The sequence below is a fragment of the Chinchilla lanigera genome, unplaced genomic scaffold (genome assembly GCF_000276665.1).
Source record: "Chinchilla lanigera isolate Chin_1 unplaced genomic scaffold, ChiLan1.0 scaffold00034, whole genome shotgun sequence".
Classification (NCBI taxonomy): Eukaryota; Metazoa; Chordata; class Mammalia; order Rodentia; family Chinchillidae; genus Chinchilla; species Chinchilla lanigera.
Window position 1 is genome coordinate 13,008,675 of NW_004955435.1, and position 18,460 is coordinate 13,027,134.

Below are 18,460 nucleotides of genomic sequence, written 5' to 3' on the forward strand. Positions count from 1 at the left end.
TAGTCGATTTTTCTGTAGCCAACCTGGGTCAACATTTGGGCACTAAATAGGACCTAATATTAAAGATAAACACAAATGTTAAACAGCTACAGTACACATACAACATCATAATTACTAGTGAATAATCATTTTTAAATTTGCCAATAAATGCCTCTTTGTGTGTGTAGAGGGGGAGACTGGGATAGAACCAGGGGTTGCTACTTCTGAGCTACATCTCCAGATATTTTTTTGAGACAGGGTCTTGCTTAGTTGCTCAGCCTAGTCTTGAAATTTGGTCTTCCAGCTTCAGCCTCCCAAGTAGCGAGGATTACAGGTGTGTACAGCTGTATCTGGCAAGAAATTCTTTTTGTATGTGACTAAGTTAAAGTGCCTTCCACTGGAAAGATTAGTAGAACCATTTGATTAAAGAGCAGCCTTACATTTTGGATACAGAATATTTAATTTTTATACAAAATTAAAGCAAAAGGAGAAATTTGAGATATCCAAACATTTTTATTTCATGGCATTTATTTATACAGTGAAAATTAAAAGATATGCATACCAAATTACAGATAGATAAAAGTCCTATGACAGAGAATGTTCTTTATGCCCGATAGCAGTGTTTTCTCTTCTGAGAGACAGTGGTAATGAGAAGGTCACAGAAATAATAAAATACCAATGAGTACTAATATATTGCTGGGATACACTATTTTAGTGTGTTAACATTACTAAGCTATAATATCATTGATAGCTGGAATATTAAATTCTGTATACCTTGGTTTATCTTCTATATTCTACCTACCCCCTCCCACGCCAGTATTCTTTAAGTTCTCCATGTATTTTAACTAAAAGACTTAGTTATGTATAAGAGTGATTCCCAGTAGATACAACAAAAAATTACCAGTTTTCTTTCATCCTTGCTTATGTAGGATAAAGGACTTGAGACCCCTGTGAATCTTCACTGAGTATTATTTGGAGTGCTGGTCTTTCCTTGCTTCAGCCTAGCCTTGAAATCTTGCAAAGGTCTCTTTCAGTCTTGTTTCTGAAGATGGACTAAGATGTTCTTTTCAACTGTGATAGCCTGTGGTTCTGACGAAGTAGGAATATAGATGAAGATGCTTTGCGATGTTCTTATGTTGATTCACAGATTATATTGCATTGCAAAAAGGTGGTACCCGGTGGCAGCACCAACAAGTGTATCCATTAGCTGGCAGTCTTTTCACAGCATCATTTCCCCATAGTCATTTGAAGACCTGAAATGAAGTTGAATTATAAATTACTTTAAAATTTGTTGATAGGGTGAAAAAGTCATTTACTTGTTTTATATTTCAGTCATTGCTTTATTTTCTATTCACACTGGTGCTTACTCTTTCATAGCCAAATGGCAGAAAAGTTCCCTCTGCAGCCTCCAATATGTTTGTCTGACCTCACAGAAACGTCCTCGGCTTTACTGAGCAGGACCACCAGAGGTTCTGGCACACTTGCAGTCCCTGGCCCAACACCGAAGTCCTGCTGGAATCTGTGCTCCGGGGGCTGTGCCGGGTAGAGAGGGCAGTGGGAGGTAAGAGCTCTTCACCCTTCACCACCTTCTCCACCCAGCATGGCCAGCACACTTTGGTCTACGACAAATCTCCAAGTAGAGTCGGGCTTGAATCCTGTTGTCTCATCCTGGGGTTGCAATGGAATGTTCTGATTTGGACTATTTGGGGACATGTGAGTTTTATTATCAGAGTAGGAATGGTTATATGTGTCTTTTATATTGCTCTTAAGATAGAATTATTGTTATTCATTGTTCCTTTGTAGCAAACATAAAAGCACACTTTCAGTTACATTTTTTCCTTTTTAAAAAACTGTAAAATATACGTAACCTAAAACTTAGCATTTGAATGATTTAAGTGTGTAGTTCAGTGGAATGAACATTCACACTGCTGCACAATTGTCACCACCATCCTCTGCAGAACTTTTTTATCTTCCTAATTTGAATCTCTGTATGTGTTAAATGCTAACTCCCTGTTTTCCTTCCTCCTCCCAGCTCCTGGTAACCATCATTCTACTTTCTTTCTCTATGAATTTGAGTATTTTGAGTACTGTACCTTGTATATGTAGAATCAATACACTATTTGTCCTTTTGTGTCAATTGTACTGTATTTTGTAAAAGAAAAAACTGTCATCAAATTTATATGAAACATAGCCTAATTTACATTTACTGTCATCAGCGTCTCTTTAAGCATGCTGTGCTAGGGAGGTACCTTATGGACTTTGCCCTCTTTAAGATTTGAATGGGAAATTATTCCTAAAACAAATGTAAAGTTATTTATATTTTTATGACTGCTAATTTCACATTCTGTTTTGGGACCTATATATCTTAGTTTGAAGATGGTTTTGTTAAATACTCATAATATAGAGGTGGCATAACTAAAAAATAACCAGGAATTTAGGAATTGCTTAGAAAAATGGGAAATTGACTTTGACTTTCTTGTGTATGGTACTTGTTGATAGCATTTAATGTCTCTAGAAGGATCACTGTCTTTGGATTCAGAAGAGCTGCTTTTTTGTCTTTTTGAGACTGGGTTTCTTTTTGAGACATAGAGTTTCACTGTGAAGTCCAGGGTGGCTCTGAACTCGCTTTATAGCCCAGGCAGGCCTCAAACTCACAGTGGTCCTCCTGCCTCAGCCTCCCAGGTGCTGGGATTACAGGCGTGTGCCACCATGTCCAGCTAAATGAGTGCAATTTTAACAGCTGTAAAATTATTCTTGTGTTTCAAGCTCATATGTCTCTCTAGTATTAATGTTGCTAGTGGCAGCCTAAGTGTGAATGGGTGTTTCTGGCAAAGAGCAGCATTTCATTATAATTGACACTTTCTTTTATATATTAAATCTTGGATGCCAAGAGCTTTCCTCACTAGTAGTTGTAAATGCTAAATCTATACTTGACTTTACCACCACCTGTCAAGATAAACACAAGCTTCATTTCCCCTCAGAGGACTTCAAAGGAATAATTTACTCCTTGCTCTGTTTGGGGAGATGATGGTTTCAGCCAGCATCACATGGACCCAACTGCAAAGATTTTCTGTGCCTAAAGCAAGCTCAGCTGTCTGTTTTGTTCTTTTAAAACATAGCAGTTCAAATGAGAATTTTAGAATTGCTCACTTGTTCTAAGTTCTGTGATAGAAAAGTGGCAGCAATATAATCACATCATAAGTGGGAGTGTGTTGATGTCTTCCAAGTTTAGTCAGAAAGTATGTTATGTAGCCGAGCAGTTGGTAGAGATAAAGGAAACTCAATCGGTTTGGCAGCCTAAAGGACAGAGGGATATTCTGTACTTAATAAAGATGATCATATAAAGATGTGTACCTTAGAAACAAGCTCACATCTATCCAGTGATCCAGATAGCTGAGGCGCATAGCTGTTAGTAAGAAGGGAGTGCTAAGTTAATTGACATTTTAATAGTTGATTGCAGACTTTAGGGAAGGTTTCTAGAGATAGTTTATCTAAAACCCAGATGTTGAATTTCATAAAGTGCAGCACCTGTAGGGGCTTTAGTTTTGTTTTTGTTTTTTGAGACAGGCTCTCACTGTGTAGTTCAGGCTGCCTTTAAACTCACAAAGCCCAGGCTGGCCTTGAACTTACGGCTATCCTGCCTCAGCCTCCTGAGTGCTGAAATTACAGGCATGTGCCACCATGCATGTGCCACCATACCTGGCTTTTAGGGTCTTTCTTGCTGTGACTAAACACAGAGCTTTCAGGGCCTTTCCTTTGGTTTATTTGTGGGCTTCAAATAACCCTGTGAAGTGGGTAGGAAAGCTGTCTTCATTTCACAGATGAGGAACTTGAGGCACAGAGAAATGAAGTACTTGTATTCTTGTGTTAAGCAGAACTAGTACTGGAACTTGGATCTTAACAACTCTTGGCCTTGTGCTCTTGAAACTACTGGCTATTCTGCTCAGAAAAGAACACAAGACGTAGTTTCAGTTGTGTATTCTCCATTCCCAATGGACAATGGATTCATTCTTCATGTCACGGTATACTGACCTATGAATTTCTGCTTAAAATTACCTACATTCTAAGCTTGTTTCTAAAACATACATTAGGGCACTTGAGAGGCCATGAGTTTGAGGCCAGCCTGGATTCTACATTGTGAGTTCAAAACCAGTCTGAACTACAGGTGAGACCCAGACTCAAAAAAAGTATACCTGAGCAGTTGTGGATTAGAAGAGTCCACAGTCCTTGAGATTTTCTTTGATGATAATATCTGTAACTGCATCAAACACAAATTTGACGTTCTGTGTGTCTGTAGCACATGTCATGTGACTGTAGATTTCTTTGACATCTTTTCGCATATTGAGATCAAGGAACTGGCTCTTGATATAATTCCCCGCATCCTCATAGGAGTTGTTCCCTGGTTTTCCAGAAAAACAGTGAAGAAATACAATAAATTAACACTTCTTAGTTGCTCATTTACTTTATAAATTACTGACTTGATCCTTGAAATGTGTTAGACAAATACAGTCGGGGACCTGCTTTTGGAAGGAGGTTTCTCTCGCATCCAGTGCTTCTCACTTGAGTGGACCAAGGAAATTGAAGAAAGAGGTGTCTAGGTGTCTATGTCTACACCTTTGGTGTCTGACAGGTGTTCTGTGAACAGTTAGTGGCTCTCCTGCATCTGATACCTGCTGTATTCCAGATGTATCTGAGTTTAAACCCTGTAATTGAATGTCCAAATTTCTCCCCAAAGACGTTTATTTCTTCTTGGCATACAGAATGAGGCAGTCACCAGTTATTACTAAAAACATTACTGTTTTCTGCAGTCTTTGACACTTACCATCATACTCTGGAAAACAAATACTGAGATGGACTTTCTTGATTTTTTCCTCAAAAAGGTCCTTCTTGTTGAGAAAGAGGACAATGGAAGTAGCAGCAAAGAACTTGTGGTTACATATGCTGTTGAACAGATGCAAAGACTCATGCATACGATTCTAGTAAGAGGAAACACCATTACAAATATCAGATTGGAATTACGGAATAGTTGCCTGCTTCTTTGTTTATTCCCCTTGGAGGGACCAGTGTTCCAAATCTAAAAGCAAACTACTACTTCTCAGTGTGATAGAGTAGAGCCAGAGATACGGTAATAGTTGTGTTACTTCAGGAAAAGTATTGCGCTTCTGTGAGCCTCAGTGTCCTTGTAGAGTTAATTATGAAAGTTAAATGACCACATGTACGTGTAATGTCTATGCTAATGACTGGCATAATAAATGTCACGTAGATCTTGGGCAGCCAGGTGCAAGTCAAGACTTCCGCATCTTTAAGCGCCGCTGATGCAGGGTTGAGACCAGACTTGTTAGCATGTGCCTTTATGTCTCCTGTTTGTGTCTCCGGGTGATTTTGTTAGGTTTATCATAGCTATAGAGTCTCAGATCTATTTGAACAGGAACATGACGGGGATGATTTGGCCCTAGTGAGTGCTAGAGAATTTCCCAGTGACACACTACAAGCATTTGTGCTGTCTTACTCCCTTTTCTGGTTGCTACTTTGAGAGATGAGAAGTGCTACTTCTCATCTGCAGAGTCTGGAGGTTGCCCAGTGCCCCAGGCCAACCAGCTCTCAGCAGACAGGCCTTTACAGACCTGAAGGTTGCTGACTTGAGCTCAGTCTTTTCATCTAATAGCACAAGAAAAACACAATAGGTAGCCTTTTCTCAGTGTTTGCTACTCCTAGGAAATCTTTTAAGACCTCACAGACTTCAAAGATTAAAGATGGAGAAGAACTTGAAAAATGAATAGTGCTCTGAGATATTTTGCTTAAAAGAAAGGCAGAGTGCTCAAATGTGAACTTCAATTACTAAGGGGGAAGGAAGGGAAATGAAGATGGAGCAAGGGATAGGAAGATAAAAGCTTTGCTTTCCATTAATAGGTTGCTGCCCTACTTTTGTGGAGCAGATATTTATGTGAAATTAGTGTTTTCTGCATCTTTGACATTCTGTATCGCAAGCCCAGTCAGAAGTAACTGGCCCTGTTCTGATACTTGTCCTGTAGTGCTCCTATCTTGCAGCATTTTACATGTTGAAAGGACCCAGCCTCAGGTGGTTCTCTGGCAGCCAATTTAGTTGGCATTTAAGGAAATTGGACTGCTATTTTCTCCTGTTGATACTCAGTACATTTTTAGGCTTCTGAGTGAAGTTAGCAGCTCAGTCTCTCTGTCATGTTGTGTAGAGGCACACATCATACATTCCCTGTTCTACTTTTCCATCTTGTTTTTCCATAGGGAGCCTGTGGTAGAAATGTAATTGCTTTTGTGTGATGATCTCTTACCCTTTTAATACTCAGTTGCTCTTAGGAACTTTTTGGTGGCCAAGTGATATTTATATGTCCAGTCTGAGACTAATCTCATTCTTAGTAAATCTGGAGCTTTACTATGCTAACCTGGAACCTGCAAAAGAAATTTTTTCTGGAATTGTTTTGTGAGACATTGACTGGTCTGCTAGAGGACTGCTAGATTGTCAGTGTTCGTTGATATCCTAGTTGGGACACTAGAATGACACAAGCTTGTAAGAATGGGTCGTGAGGGAAACGATCTACCAAAGCTCTTTGGTGCAAAAGCTGCTTACCACCTCGTCGTCTTCTACCAACACCATGTCATAGGCACTGAGGGCTGCACAGAAGATGATGCATGTGACACCCTCAAAGCAGTGGATCCACTTCTTTCTCTCTGATCTCTGTCCTCCCACATCAAACATCCTGAAAGAAGCAGCAGCTGTTCTCATAGACATGCCTGGGATACGGCCCACATGTCTTTGCTGTTCCTCCTGAACAGTGAACACTTTGGGGCCAGTTAGCAGCAAAATGGGAAATGGGGAGAAGAGGGGTTGGGGAAAATAAAACAGTGATTCAGACTGGGCTTTGACAAAGGCCCAAAACAATGCCCATGTCCCTTTTTTAGGATTGCACATGTGTGTTGGAGATGTCCCCAGCAACCGTGTACTCACCTGAAATTCAAGTCTTTGACAGAAAACTTTGTTTCAATGATGCCTGTGGTTTTGACTCTGGATCGTAGCACATCTTGCTCGTTAGGGAGGTAGTTAGGATCTGTAATCCGGTCCAGTTGGTTCAGGTAGCTAGACAGAAGTTACTGGCATTGATGACATTATATTTTGCACAGCAAAGGCTGAGAGTTGCCGCAAATCACACAACTTATGTGGTGGTGAACCAGGGCTGGAGCCCATGTAACTAAATTTAGGATTCTTTCCTTGAAATCTTCATGTGTTCTTAGAAAAGAATGTAGGTAAATAGGCTGAAGGATAAGTCCATTTGATGCAAGGGCTTCATGCAGTTTCTTTGAGTTTTGCCATCTGGAAATCCTTTCTAGATCCTTGAATGAGAACTACTGTTTTAAATGGGTGCCAGAAGTTGGGCTGGGGACCTCAGTGGTGGAGTGGTTGTGTAACACGCACAAGGCCCTGGGTTCAGCCCCCAGCGCAGAGGTGGGGGACAGACTGAAAGCTACGTTAAAGACGTGAAGCAATGCATGGGTTTTGTTTATGTCATAAATAAAATTGGAACTGGGGAAATTTGAACACAGATTTGAGTATTTTATGCTGCTGGGGAATTATTAGATGTTTAGATGATGATACTATAATTTATTTTTTAAAAAGAGCTTTTACGTTTTAGAAATATGTAATGAAATGTTTAGGCAGTGTTATCTGAGGTTTGCTTTAAAATAATGTAAATATGGAGGCAAATGAGTGGCTTTGAATTAACTGTTGAGAATAAGTGATTGTATTATTTCCCTTTTGTCTATGTTTGAAAGTTACCATAAAAAATGAGAAAGTTTAAAAAATAAAGGGAAGAAGGAAGGGTTATTTGAAGAGAAATGACTCAGAAGAGAAGGAAAATTAACATAAGTGCCTACTATTTGCTGGTATTTTCACATTTAAATTCTCAGTGAACCTCATAAGCCTGTAAGATTCATATCCCCATTCTGTGTTTAGTTTTGATTTTTGCAGTAGTGGGCATTGAACCCAGGGCCTTTGTACTAAGCTGTATCCCACCCCACCCCAGGGTGTTGCTAAGTTGCCAAGCTTGGGCTTGAACTTGACATCTTTGTGCCTGAGCCTCCCAGTGTGGTGGGACTGCAGAGTGCTGCATCGTGCCCAACTTACGTCCTGTTTTAGACATTCAGGAATAACTCAGAAAAGTCAAGTAATTTTCCCAGTGTCAAAAGACGTCATGATACACTGTAAAAAATAATCAGCTTTGTGGTCAGGCAGACCTGGGTGCAGCTCCAGCCTCCGCTGTTTCTGTGTGTGATATTGGGCAAATTAAATGACTGTTGAAGTTACAGAAAAGATGATCATTTTTCATCTATAAAATGGGGCCAATAAAAAGCACTGTCTGCACCGTGAGGGCTTATTGTGCAAATGGATAAAGGGTCCTGAGACAGTACTTATAGCACAACTTGCAGTGACTGGGCCTTCGTGAGGGAGCATTCCACAGATAGTAAATGATAGTGTTATTACAAGATTAGGTAACGGATAGGGGTTAAAAACATCTAACTCCAAAGCTCATGCCTGTGTGTGATACTGTACTGCTGTAGGATTGATAAACTCTGTTTCCCTTATCTTTTTGGAACCAACTGTGCACAGTTGGTTGTCTGTAATTCCTGTCCATGTTCCTTTAGTTTGCCCTGGTAATTCCTGAGTCCTCACCCTTTCATTTCTGTCTGGTAGCCCAGGTACAGCCTGGATTACAGCTAGAAAAGTCAACCTTAAAAGGGGGTCAGGGCTGGGGATATAGCTCAGCAGCACACGCACCTGCCTGGCAAGTGCAAGGTCCAAGAGTTTGATTCCTGGTACCAAAAAAATTCATGTACCTCCTAGGAGTGTGCCAGCAGAACTGCAGGGCTATCTTAGGATTCTGAAAGGAGAGGCTAAGTATTCAGTTGAAGAAAACAGGGTTAAGAGTTGTTAGAGCAACTCTGTTTTGAATTTTGTGTCTTCAGCTTTGTAGGCTGAAGTAAGCTAGTGTAAAGTAATGCAGAATGGTGGGAGCTGGCAGATAATCTGTAAGCATTAAATTTAGTCTGTGTGTCTCCAGCTTTCAAGGCATGAAATTGAAGGCTAAGTGGCATTTCTCCTGCAAGATTGCTTAAGCATCATCCCTCCTCCTCCCCAGTCACTCTTACTAAGAGGCTGAATCATTGAGCTGATACTCTGCAGCTCTGTCGAAGCAGGCTTGCACTCCACCATCCTTCCACAATTTCCTGATGACTTCCACCAGCTCAGGAGGCATGGTCCCCTCCTCAGTAGAGTCAGCCAGGTTGTTGAGCTGTCGCCCAGCATCCTGAAATGCAGAAACCTGGGTGAGAATGACATAGGAGCAATGACTGCAGGAGGCTTCTGTGAACAGTGCTGAATGAAAAGCATTTCGCGTTGCTAACAAAGCCTAAAGTGGAGGCAGTCTTATGAAGAGTCCATCGAAGAAAAAACACTAACTTTTGAGTGTGCTCCCCAGGTGTAGAGAGTGGTAATATATCCAGCTTGGAAATTCCTAGAGGATAACAAAGGTCCCAGGTTCTGCTTCTCTGGTGTTTACAACTTTCAACTTTAGTGTGAAAGTGGACTGTCACAAAATATGGGTCCTTTGCTGCAGAAAGGGTCGAAGTTTAAAGGCCAGATTAACCGTGAAATTGACAAGATGGAAGACAGGAACTTGTCATATTTGTTCTCAATGATTCAAATTTAGGGCAAGGCCAATACTAGAACTAGGGATTTAGTTTATAAAAGGTCAGTGGTCAGGGCAGAAAGCCCCAGGGTAACAACTGAAGCAGTAAAAGAAGACAAAAGTGCAAAGAAAGCAGAGAACAGATTTTATAAACATTTAAAGGTTGAAGTTGCTTACTTTTCCAGAACTGAGAAGATAGGAAGCTCAGCAGATCAGATTCTGTTTACATAGAACTTACTCTTACCCAACTTTCTTCATAGTTTATTGGCCTCTGGTTCAATTTCTTCTCATTAGTCTTGCTTTAACCATGTAACATCACATACCACACAGCCTGGATCAGCATAGTCAATGCCCAGCGTGGACATGGCGCGGATGATAGCCAGAATGGACTGTAATACGTTCCCGTAGATGACAGACTTGAACTCCAGGCATTCTTCTGGTGAATAGCCATCCTGGTGAATGATCCTTTAGGGACAGACACCTGGCTTTTAGGTGGACCTAAGTAACCAAATCTAAGGGGTTGGGAGTCTGAGGGGATTTAAAGGATCATATAAACCCCTGCTGCAAAGTGGAGGGTGAGGAGGTTGAGGCACTGGGAGTCAGTTCCTTTAGAATACCTGGGTTCCTTGAGGCTGAGGAGCCTATTGCTCTTAAGTACCTCCACTGGTTTCATTAACGACTCCCCTTTAGGACTCCCCAAGTCCTTCAGGGCTGTGTTTCTACTCACTTCATCTGCTTGACGATAGTGCTCTTTCCTGACTCCCCAGCACCTGGAAGGAGAAATGATTATGCTTCCGATTTCTACCAATTTTCTCCAGCATTTTAGAAAAACAGCATTTTAGAAAAAACAGCTGCCCTCATTTTCTAGCATTTTGAGCTCGGGCCACTTGACCTGGATTGTTTGGTTGATTGATTTGACTGATTTTTTTGTGTGATAGTGTGTACTGGGGAATTGAATCCAGGACCCCACATGTGCTAAGCAAGTATTCTGCAGTGGAGCTACATCCTCAGCCAGCATTTCTAGCAGTTTTGTTTGTTTTTAAAATGCTGGGGATCAAACCCAGGTCCTCACTCATGCCAGACAAAGCACTCTTAACACTGCGCTACATCCCCAGGCCTTTTTATTTTGAGACAGGGTTTCACAAAGTTGCTCAGGCTGGCTTTAAATTTTTGATTCTCCTGCCTCAGCTTCCTAAGTAGCTAGGATTACAGGTGTGTGGCACTGTGCCTGGCAGTGACCTGGTTTTAGAGTAGAGTTTCTTGAACTTTGGCACTGTTTACATTTTGGGCTGGATTTCTCTTGTAGGGACTCTGTACTATGTTTAGCAGCATTCCTGGCCTCTACCCACTAGAGGCCAGTAGCATCCCACTCTCCTAGTTGTGACAGCCGACAGTGTCTCTTGACGTTTTCAGATGTCTTCTGGGAGTCAAAAATCTCTCCATTAAGAACTACTGATAGAATCGGAGGAATTCCTTTAACGGTTCATTCCCCTTTTTTTGACTCAGGTGAATAGTCTTGGGTAGGACCAAAGAGACCTTAATCACTTCCTTGAAATATTTTTTCATTATCTTGATGATTCCCTTATTTGACTAAAATCCCTTATGTCTTCATTCATACTCTTTCCCTGTCAAAACCTGTATTTCCCTCAGCCCTCTCCCTCTGTCTCCACTACCCTGACCCCTCAACTTCTCACTTAGCTTGTGCTTTTTCCCCTCTTAAGCTGCTTGTTTTGAAGCTAGAAGAATCTGCTTAGGCTTGAAAGATCCCTCAGGGGTCCTGTCATCTCCATTTCCCCCTGTGTACCGCCTAGACTTCTTGATGTGTCCTTGGGCCAAGGCACAGATAAGCTAGGAGAAAGGATGCCCTTAGCCTTGTAGTCCCAAAATCAGTCTGTCTATGGCCTCAAAAACCCACCCCAGGCAGCCACTGTTTTGTTATATGGGACCCACCTGCTACGCTAGCCTACTTCTGTGGTAATGCTGGTGGTTTTTGTTTCTTGTTTTTCTCCCCTAAGTCAGTGTCACAAAGTTGCTTGTTTTGGTTCTATTTATAGCCATGATCAGTTTTCCTGGCTGACCCCTGAGGAGCCTCTGTTTTTCTCAGCACAGACCAGTGATCTGCTTAGGAGCTCATCAGGTTGATGCACTTCCCATCTGGCGGAGGCTTTAGAGGCAAATACTAATTGAAAACCAGGAAGGGACTTAAGCAGATAAAGACCCCACTTCTCCTCACTCAGGGTTCCCTACTTGCAAAATTTTTATGGGAAGCAGGAAGGAACCAATGTACTTCGCAAGAACCAGTGGGCGTATTCTGGAGTCTGTGGGTTAGGATTGTATGGTGGGACTTCTGAACCCACTGGTGAGGGAAGGTCCTATTCTCTTCTGATTCCCTGACTCAGAGTCCTCTCACTGTAGATTAGGTGTTCACATAGTCAAGGTTCTTGGTACTTGCCAAACCAAAAGGAGGTGTTTAGTTAGATTCGATGATAGTTCCACCTTGGACCTTGTGCTATTCCTGGCTCAGGGGAGAATGGGAAAATTCTAGTAGCTTTTGCACCCTATTAACTCAGCCCTAGAGCTCAGATCTGACCTAAGAACGAATGGGAAAAGGAACACAGACCTGCCTTATCTCCTCTCCTTGGGGTAGACTAGAACCCACCGCTCCTCCAGGGGACAGAAGAACATGACCTTGGCCAGCTCATCTTCCCCTCTCACTCACCCAGCAACAGCAGCTTGACAGTCTTGGCTTCCTTGTCTGCATCCTCCTGCAGCTTCTTTTCTAGCTCCTTGGATCTCTTGGCTAGCTCTTTGTCCTCTGCACTGATTCCACTCCCCATCTCTGTTGTCTCCTCAGCTACTTCCTCAGGCTCTTAATGCTTCTCCTGTAAGATTTTCTCTGTGTGAAAAGGGAAAAAGTATTTGGGATTGAGTGTCATTCTCTTGCTTTCCTAAGAGCTAGCTTATATGGGACTATGTGAGAGCAGGTGATAGATTCTTATGCCCTGCCTACCTTGTCCAAGACTTCCTACCCCAACTGTAGGCTTTCTTAGTCTAGGGATTATAGTCTTTATGTCTAGCAATGTGATGAGTCTAGCCAATTAAGAGCTTTACCAATAAGACAAAGAGCAAAGATTCAAAATGTTCTGTAGCAAGGGAAATGATCGAGGAAATGACCCAGGTTCTGAAACAGGAAGGAAGGGTGTGGATCCTGGAGCTTTTGGGAGTGAAGTGATAGCCACCTCCATCCTTGAGGGGTGGGGCATCTCTTGAAAGAGCTTCCTCCCTTGGATTTACTTGCATTATAGAGGTAGAGGTTAGCAGGACACACAGGAATCATTTCTCACCTTGAGCTTCCAGACTATAGGGCTCTGGCTTCAAGGGCTTCAAGGCAGCATAGAAAGCTCATTCATCAGAGGAAATCTGGAAAAGTAGTTTTGTTTGGGGAGGTGTTCTTCCCGGGAAAGATTAGCACTGTTTCAGCTCCCCCAGGGCCGCTGCTCAGGAAGCTGCCAGCATTGTTTCTTTGTAGTGCTTTATCTCTGTACATACCCCCTGCCTTTTTTTTTTGTATTTCTGAGACAAGGTCTTGCTGTGCAGTTCAGGCCGACCGTGAGCTCACTTTGTAAACCAGGCTGGTCTCGAACTTGCAGTGATCCTCCTGCCTCAGCCTCCCATGTGCTGGGATTACAGGCATGCGCCACCATACCCGGCCCCCGCTGCCCTTTTTGCAGTACTGGCTCGCACCCTAGCTACATCTCCAGCCCTTTAAGATAGGATCTCCTTACGTTGCCCAGCCTGGGCTCAAACTTTGAATCCTGGTGCCTCAGCCTCTAAAAGTGCTGGGATTATAGGCATGCAACACCGCAGCAGGCTCTTTGTACATACTTTTATCCTTAGCATTTATTACTACTTTTTTGGGGTGAGGGAAGTGAGACAGGGTCTCGCTATGTAATTCAGGCTATCCTTGAACTTACTGTGTAGCCCAGGCAGGCCTGGAACTCAAAGCGATCCTCCTGCCTCAGCCTTCCCAGTGCTGGGATTACAGGTGTGCGTGCCCAGCTATAGCTTCTATTTTGTACTGGTTTACCTTTGAACCTCTTAAAACCTGTAGTTCATAAGCAGGTCTTCACAAAAGGCTTTTAAATAAGTAAAGGAAAAAGGGTGCATAGTAGAGTAAAGGGAGTTGCTTCCCCTGGACCCTGTAATGCCACCTGAGGCCCACCTTCACTTGGTATGAATTTTACTGGTGTTCACAGTGGGGTTTGTGCCACCTCACACAGCAGTTTCCTTGGACAGTTGGACTGTACCTCTTGCCTCTCAGAGGTTGCTGCAGTGCTCCTCTGATTCTCATCTAGGCTGATTCCTCCCAGCAAGAAACGAGGGTGCAGCCTTGCCTCACAAATAATGAAGATTCTCTACTGTCCATATTTCTTCATGCCAGTTATTTCATTTAAATGGGTCTTGCTGGTGGAGCCTCCTCAGAGGGAGATATTTAGAACTTCGCTACCCAATATGTAAGCAAAGAAGAGTGACTTCATATGACTTAGAGGTTTGTTAGAAATGCAATGTGGACCTCAACCCAGACTTTGCAATTCAGAATTTGCCTTTCAGCAAGATCTCAGAGATCTTGCAGGACATCAACAGCCCCGCTCCTGCCATTTGCATAATATAAGGATCACTTGATGTGCTTGTTTCTGCTTTGGGAAGCCTTTACCTACCACTGACTAGAAAATCACCTTGCTCTTGTTAAAGTAGTACCTACCTTTTAGAAGGTATTATTTAGAATCAAATTTCAGTAACTTAATTCTAGAGCTTGAGAAACTGTTTTAAACTAGTATAGTTGATTAGCAGCAGCAGCAAATTTGAAACACTCTGACCTGGAACATTTTTCGGTTTTTGATGTATGTTGACATTTACTGAAGAGTTTTTTTGCTTTGTTTTGTTTTAGAAAATACTGATTTAATTGGTCTGGAATGCAGTCCAGACATAAGGATTTAAAATTTTCTCCCAAGTGATACTCATGTATATAGCTAAGGTGGAAAACCATTAGGATGAAAGGGTTTAATTTATTCTTCCTTTTCCGAGCTGGAGTTGTGTGGCAGTGGTGAGTGGGACAAGAAAGTGGGAGACAGTAGACGCCCTCACCCATTGCTATTAATCTTTCTTCCCCTGACCTTGGAGCGGAGTATATGGGAGGTCAGGTGCTCTGAGCTGATGCCTATTCAGGCAGCTACTTAGTGTCCTCTTCGGCAGTCACGATGGGTGTTTGTTTGCTTGCTTGCTTGTTTTGAGGTACTGGGGATTGAACCCAGGGCACTCTGCTACTGAGTTACATTCTCAGCCTTTTTTTGGTGTGGGGGCAGGGGTGGGGTGGGGTGGGATGGACACGGATCTCGGGACTTGGCTCTTGCAAAATTGCACAGCCTGGCCCTGAACTTGTGATCCTCCAGCCTTAGCCTTCCACATAGTTGGAATTGGGGCTGGGAATTTAGCTCAGTGGCACAGTGCCTGCCTGGCAAGCGCAAGGTCATGAGTTTGATTCCTCGTACCGGAAGAAAAACAAAAACAAACAAACACATAGTTGGAATTAGAAGCCCGCACAACCACGCCCAGCCTGGCATCATGTGTTCCCAATCAAAAATTGACTTAAGGAAAACCAGGAGTCTCTTTGAAACTGTGACTGTCTTGGAATCTTAGCTATAAAGTTTCAGTAATTATACTTCCCCCACCATGCTGCTGTCTCCTTTCCCCAATATTAGTAATTTACAGCTAGGCCAGGGCTGTGTTGAACACTGCACCTTTTAAAGAAGGAACTACCAGGAATTGTACTAGACGGTTTATTTATGTGGCTCATAGCCATTAATTCTCGAAATATCTTCAAGGTAAGTGCTCCTGTTCCCAATTTCCAGACCAGATCAGTGAGACCCGGAGGTTACCTAACTTGTTCAAGGTCATACAGTTTTGTAAACAGACAAACCAGTGATCTTCCTTGCCACCACCCTTCAGCAGTGGCAAAAAGAACCTTTGGGCAAATGTGTGAACCCAGAAGCACCGGTGTTGCATTGTAAAAGGAGCCAGGATCTTTCTTCACACATGGAGACACTGCTTGAGCATGTCCCCTTCAGCCTTCAGTGCTGCGGACTTCTGTGGCGTCTGTTTTGTTTGCCAGCTTCCCGCGTGGTGCTTCCCATTTTCACTCCATGCCCGTGCCTGGCCTCAGAGAACCGAGTCGCCACGGTGTGCACCATCCTGTGCAAGCCTGCCTTTCTGAGCCCTTCCTCTGTGGCTGTTCTACTTTATTACCACTTTTAGGAATAGTACCCTGACAAGGCAGGAGGTGAGGTTCTCATGTAGAGATGAATAAAGCTCAGAAAGTCCTCTTCATTTGAATAAGCACATTTATATTAGAATCGGAGCTAGAGCTCAAGCTTGATGTATAGCCTTTATAATACCATTTTGAGAACACTCAAGTTTCCCAATGAATTTAGGAATGTCTCATGAGTTAGGGGCAGATCTCAGGATCTCTCTTACATCCAGTGGTGAGCTTTCTCCCAGGTGTAGTGAGGGGATGTGGACACCGGCCTGCAGGAGTTTCCAGTCCAAAAGAGGAGGAAGGGGAAGTTCACTGAGGAAGCCGTTTAATTAAAGGGACTGTGCTATGCTGGGGCATTCAACACTGGTTAAAACCTAGGTGTACCTCAGTGGTAGTGCTTGTCCATCGCTCTGGGTTCAGCCCCCAATCCTGCAACAACAGCAAAACAAAATCAAGCCTTCCCTGTGGTAGGAGAGGGTACAGGTATCTGACTGCTAGAGGTAAGTGCTGAGAAAAACAGGGGTGATTGTAAATTGAACAAACTACACAGAGAAGCAGGATAGCAGTAGAAATCGGGGTTTGCATTAGGGGAGAGGAAAGCATAGAAAAAAGCAGAAGCATAAGGTATAAAATACATTTAGAAAAGACTGGGAATTTTGAGGTAATAGGACTGGAATGAAAGGTTCATGGAAGGGCCGGGCATGGTGGTGCACGCCTGTAATCCCAGCACTCAGGAGGCTGAGGCAGGAGAATCGTTGCAAGTTTGAGGCCAGCCTGGGTTATAAAGTGAGCTCAAGGCCAGCTGGAACCGCATAGCAAGACCCTGCTATGGGTCTTGCTTTTCTTTTGGAGAAAAGACCCCCACACACACACAAAAAAGAGGAAAGGTTCATGGAGGGCAGAGCTGGGAGATGAGGACAGGAGAGGGAAATTGGAATTAGCCAAAGACGGGCCTTGAGTGACAGATTAAGGGGTTTAACCAAATCCATTGGAGACTTACAAACAAATACAGATGGATTCAGCTGCCTGGTGCTGTCAATGCTGGGTAACTGAGGTGGGGTGGGCAGGAAGCCTTGGCCAAGAATTTTTGGAGCAGCAGGTGTTTAGGAGTCCTCTGGCCTAAGGCAGTAGACCTCACCAGTAACCTAAAGGCCTGAAGGAAAGGGAGGCAGTTCTTCAGAGCAGTAGGGGTGTGCTGAGATTGGGGGCCCGAGTTCTGGGAGGCCAGTTAAGGAATCATGGTGGAAACAGGCAGGGATGGCAGGAGGCTGTGTTTGGAGCTAGGGAAGATCTCATAGAGGCTTAAACATTTTTTTTTTGTACTGGAAATCAAACTCAGGACCTTGCGCTTGCCAGGGAGGCGCTGTGCTGCTGAACTATATCCCTAGCCAAGGCTTAAGCAGATTAAGCCCTCAGTGTGGGGAAAAACAGGCCACAGGATGACTCATTCCTTTATTTTCCAACTGTAGACAAACTACTAAGGTTCTTGTTGATGTTGAGTAGGTGGGAGGTTGATGCTTCGCTGCAGCCAGGGCAAACTTCCAAGCAGGGACTGTGTCCCAGTAGCCTGGACCTGGGGAGACTTACAGATGGACTAATGAACTGGTTTGCCTGGGTTGGGTGGTGGAGAGGGATTTCACTTGCTGGCTAGGTGAGATCTGGATTAGAGGGACATTAAGGAGGCCTGACTCAATGCAAGACTATAAAATATGGTAGTCTATGTGGTTACAGAGTATTCAATTTTTTTAATGAATTTTTTTGGGGGGCAGGCTTTCACTTTAGTTCAGGGTGGCCTCAAACTCACTGTGTAGCCCAGAGAGTGGCCTTGAACTCATGGTGATCCTCCTCCTGCCTCAGCCTCCTGAGTACTTGGATTACAGGCATGCACTTATTTTATCTATCCCTCCCTTCCTCCCTTCCTCCCTTCCTTCCTTCCTTCCTTCCTTCCTGCCTGCCTTCCTGCCTTCCTGCCTTCCTTCCTTCCTTCCTTCCTCCCTTCCTCCTTCTCTCCCTCCCTTCCTTTTTTGAGATAAGGTTTCACTATATAGTCCAGGCTGGCCTTGAACTCTGTGTAGCCCAGACTGGCTTCAAACTTTACTTTCTCCTATGTCAGCCTCCCCAAAAGCTGGGATTACACACATGTACAACCATGCTCAGCTAAAAGTAAACTGCTATTAATATGACCCCTAATTGTTTGTGGGGCTCTCAGTAATTTTGAAGCCATTGGCTTTCAAAAATGAATAAAATGGGTCAAGCGTGTTGGCACACACCTGTAATCCCAGCACTCAGAAGGCTGAGGCAGGAGGATTACTGCGAGCCCCAGGCCAGCATGGACTACATAGTAAATTCAAGGCCAACCTGAACTACACAGACCCTGTCTCAAAACAAGCAAGCAAACAACAAAAAAAGAGTTTGGATGTGGTAGCACACACCTGTGATCCCAGCCCTCTGG

The 18,460-nt window shown here is 43.3% G+C and overlaps 1 protein-coding gene across 1 annotated transcript; it reads right to left on the minus strand.

The window, feature by feature from the left end:
* Window positions 1-472: 472 nt before the first annotated feature.
* On the minus strand, window positions 473-13,294 carry Gnat2 (guanine nucleotide binding protein (G protein), alpha transducing activity polypeptide 2). Its single transcript, XM_005388881.2, has 9 exons — window positions 12,415-13,294; window positions 10,423-10,465; window positions 10,019-10,160; window positions 9,157-9,314; window positions 6,962-7,090; window positions 6,584-6,713; window positions 4,802-4,955; window positions 4,173-4,378; window positions 473-1,232 (listed from the first exon to the last, which is right to left on the minus strand). The coding sequence occupies exons 1-8, from the start codon at window positions 12,530-12,532 to the stop codon at window positions 4,188-4,190; spliced, it is 1,065 nt and encodes a 354-aa protein (XP_005388938.1). The 5' UTR covers window positions 12,533-13,294; the 3' UTR covers window positions 473-1,232; window positions 4,173-4,187.
* Between the last annotated feature and the right edge of the window lie 5,166 nt (window positions 13,295-18,460).

What these genes read in the sequence shown, in the direction of transcription:
- Gnat2 (XM_005388881.2), bottom strand. Translation starts at nt 12,532, where the DNA reads ATGGGGAGTGGAATCAGTGCAGAGGACAAAGAGCTAGCCAAGAGATCC. An exon ending in ACTATCGTCAAGCAGATGAA is followed by an intron (nt 10,161 to 10,422) that starts GTGAGTAGAAAC and finishes CTGTCCCTAAAG; the next exon opens with GATCATTCACCAGGATGGCT. An exon ending in ATGCTGATCCAGGCTGTGTG is followed by an intron (nt 9,315 to 10,018) that starts GTATGTGATGTT and finishes TCTGCATTTCAG; the next exon opens with GATGCTGGGCGACAGCTCAA.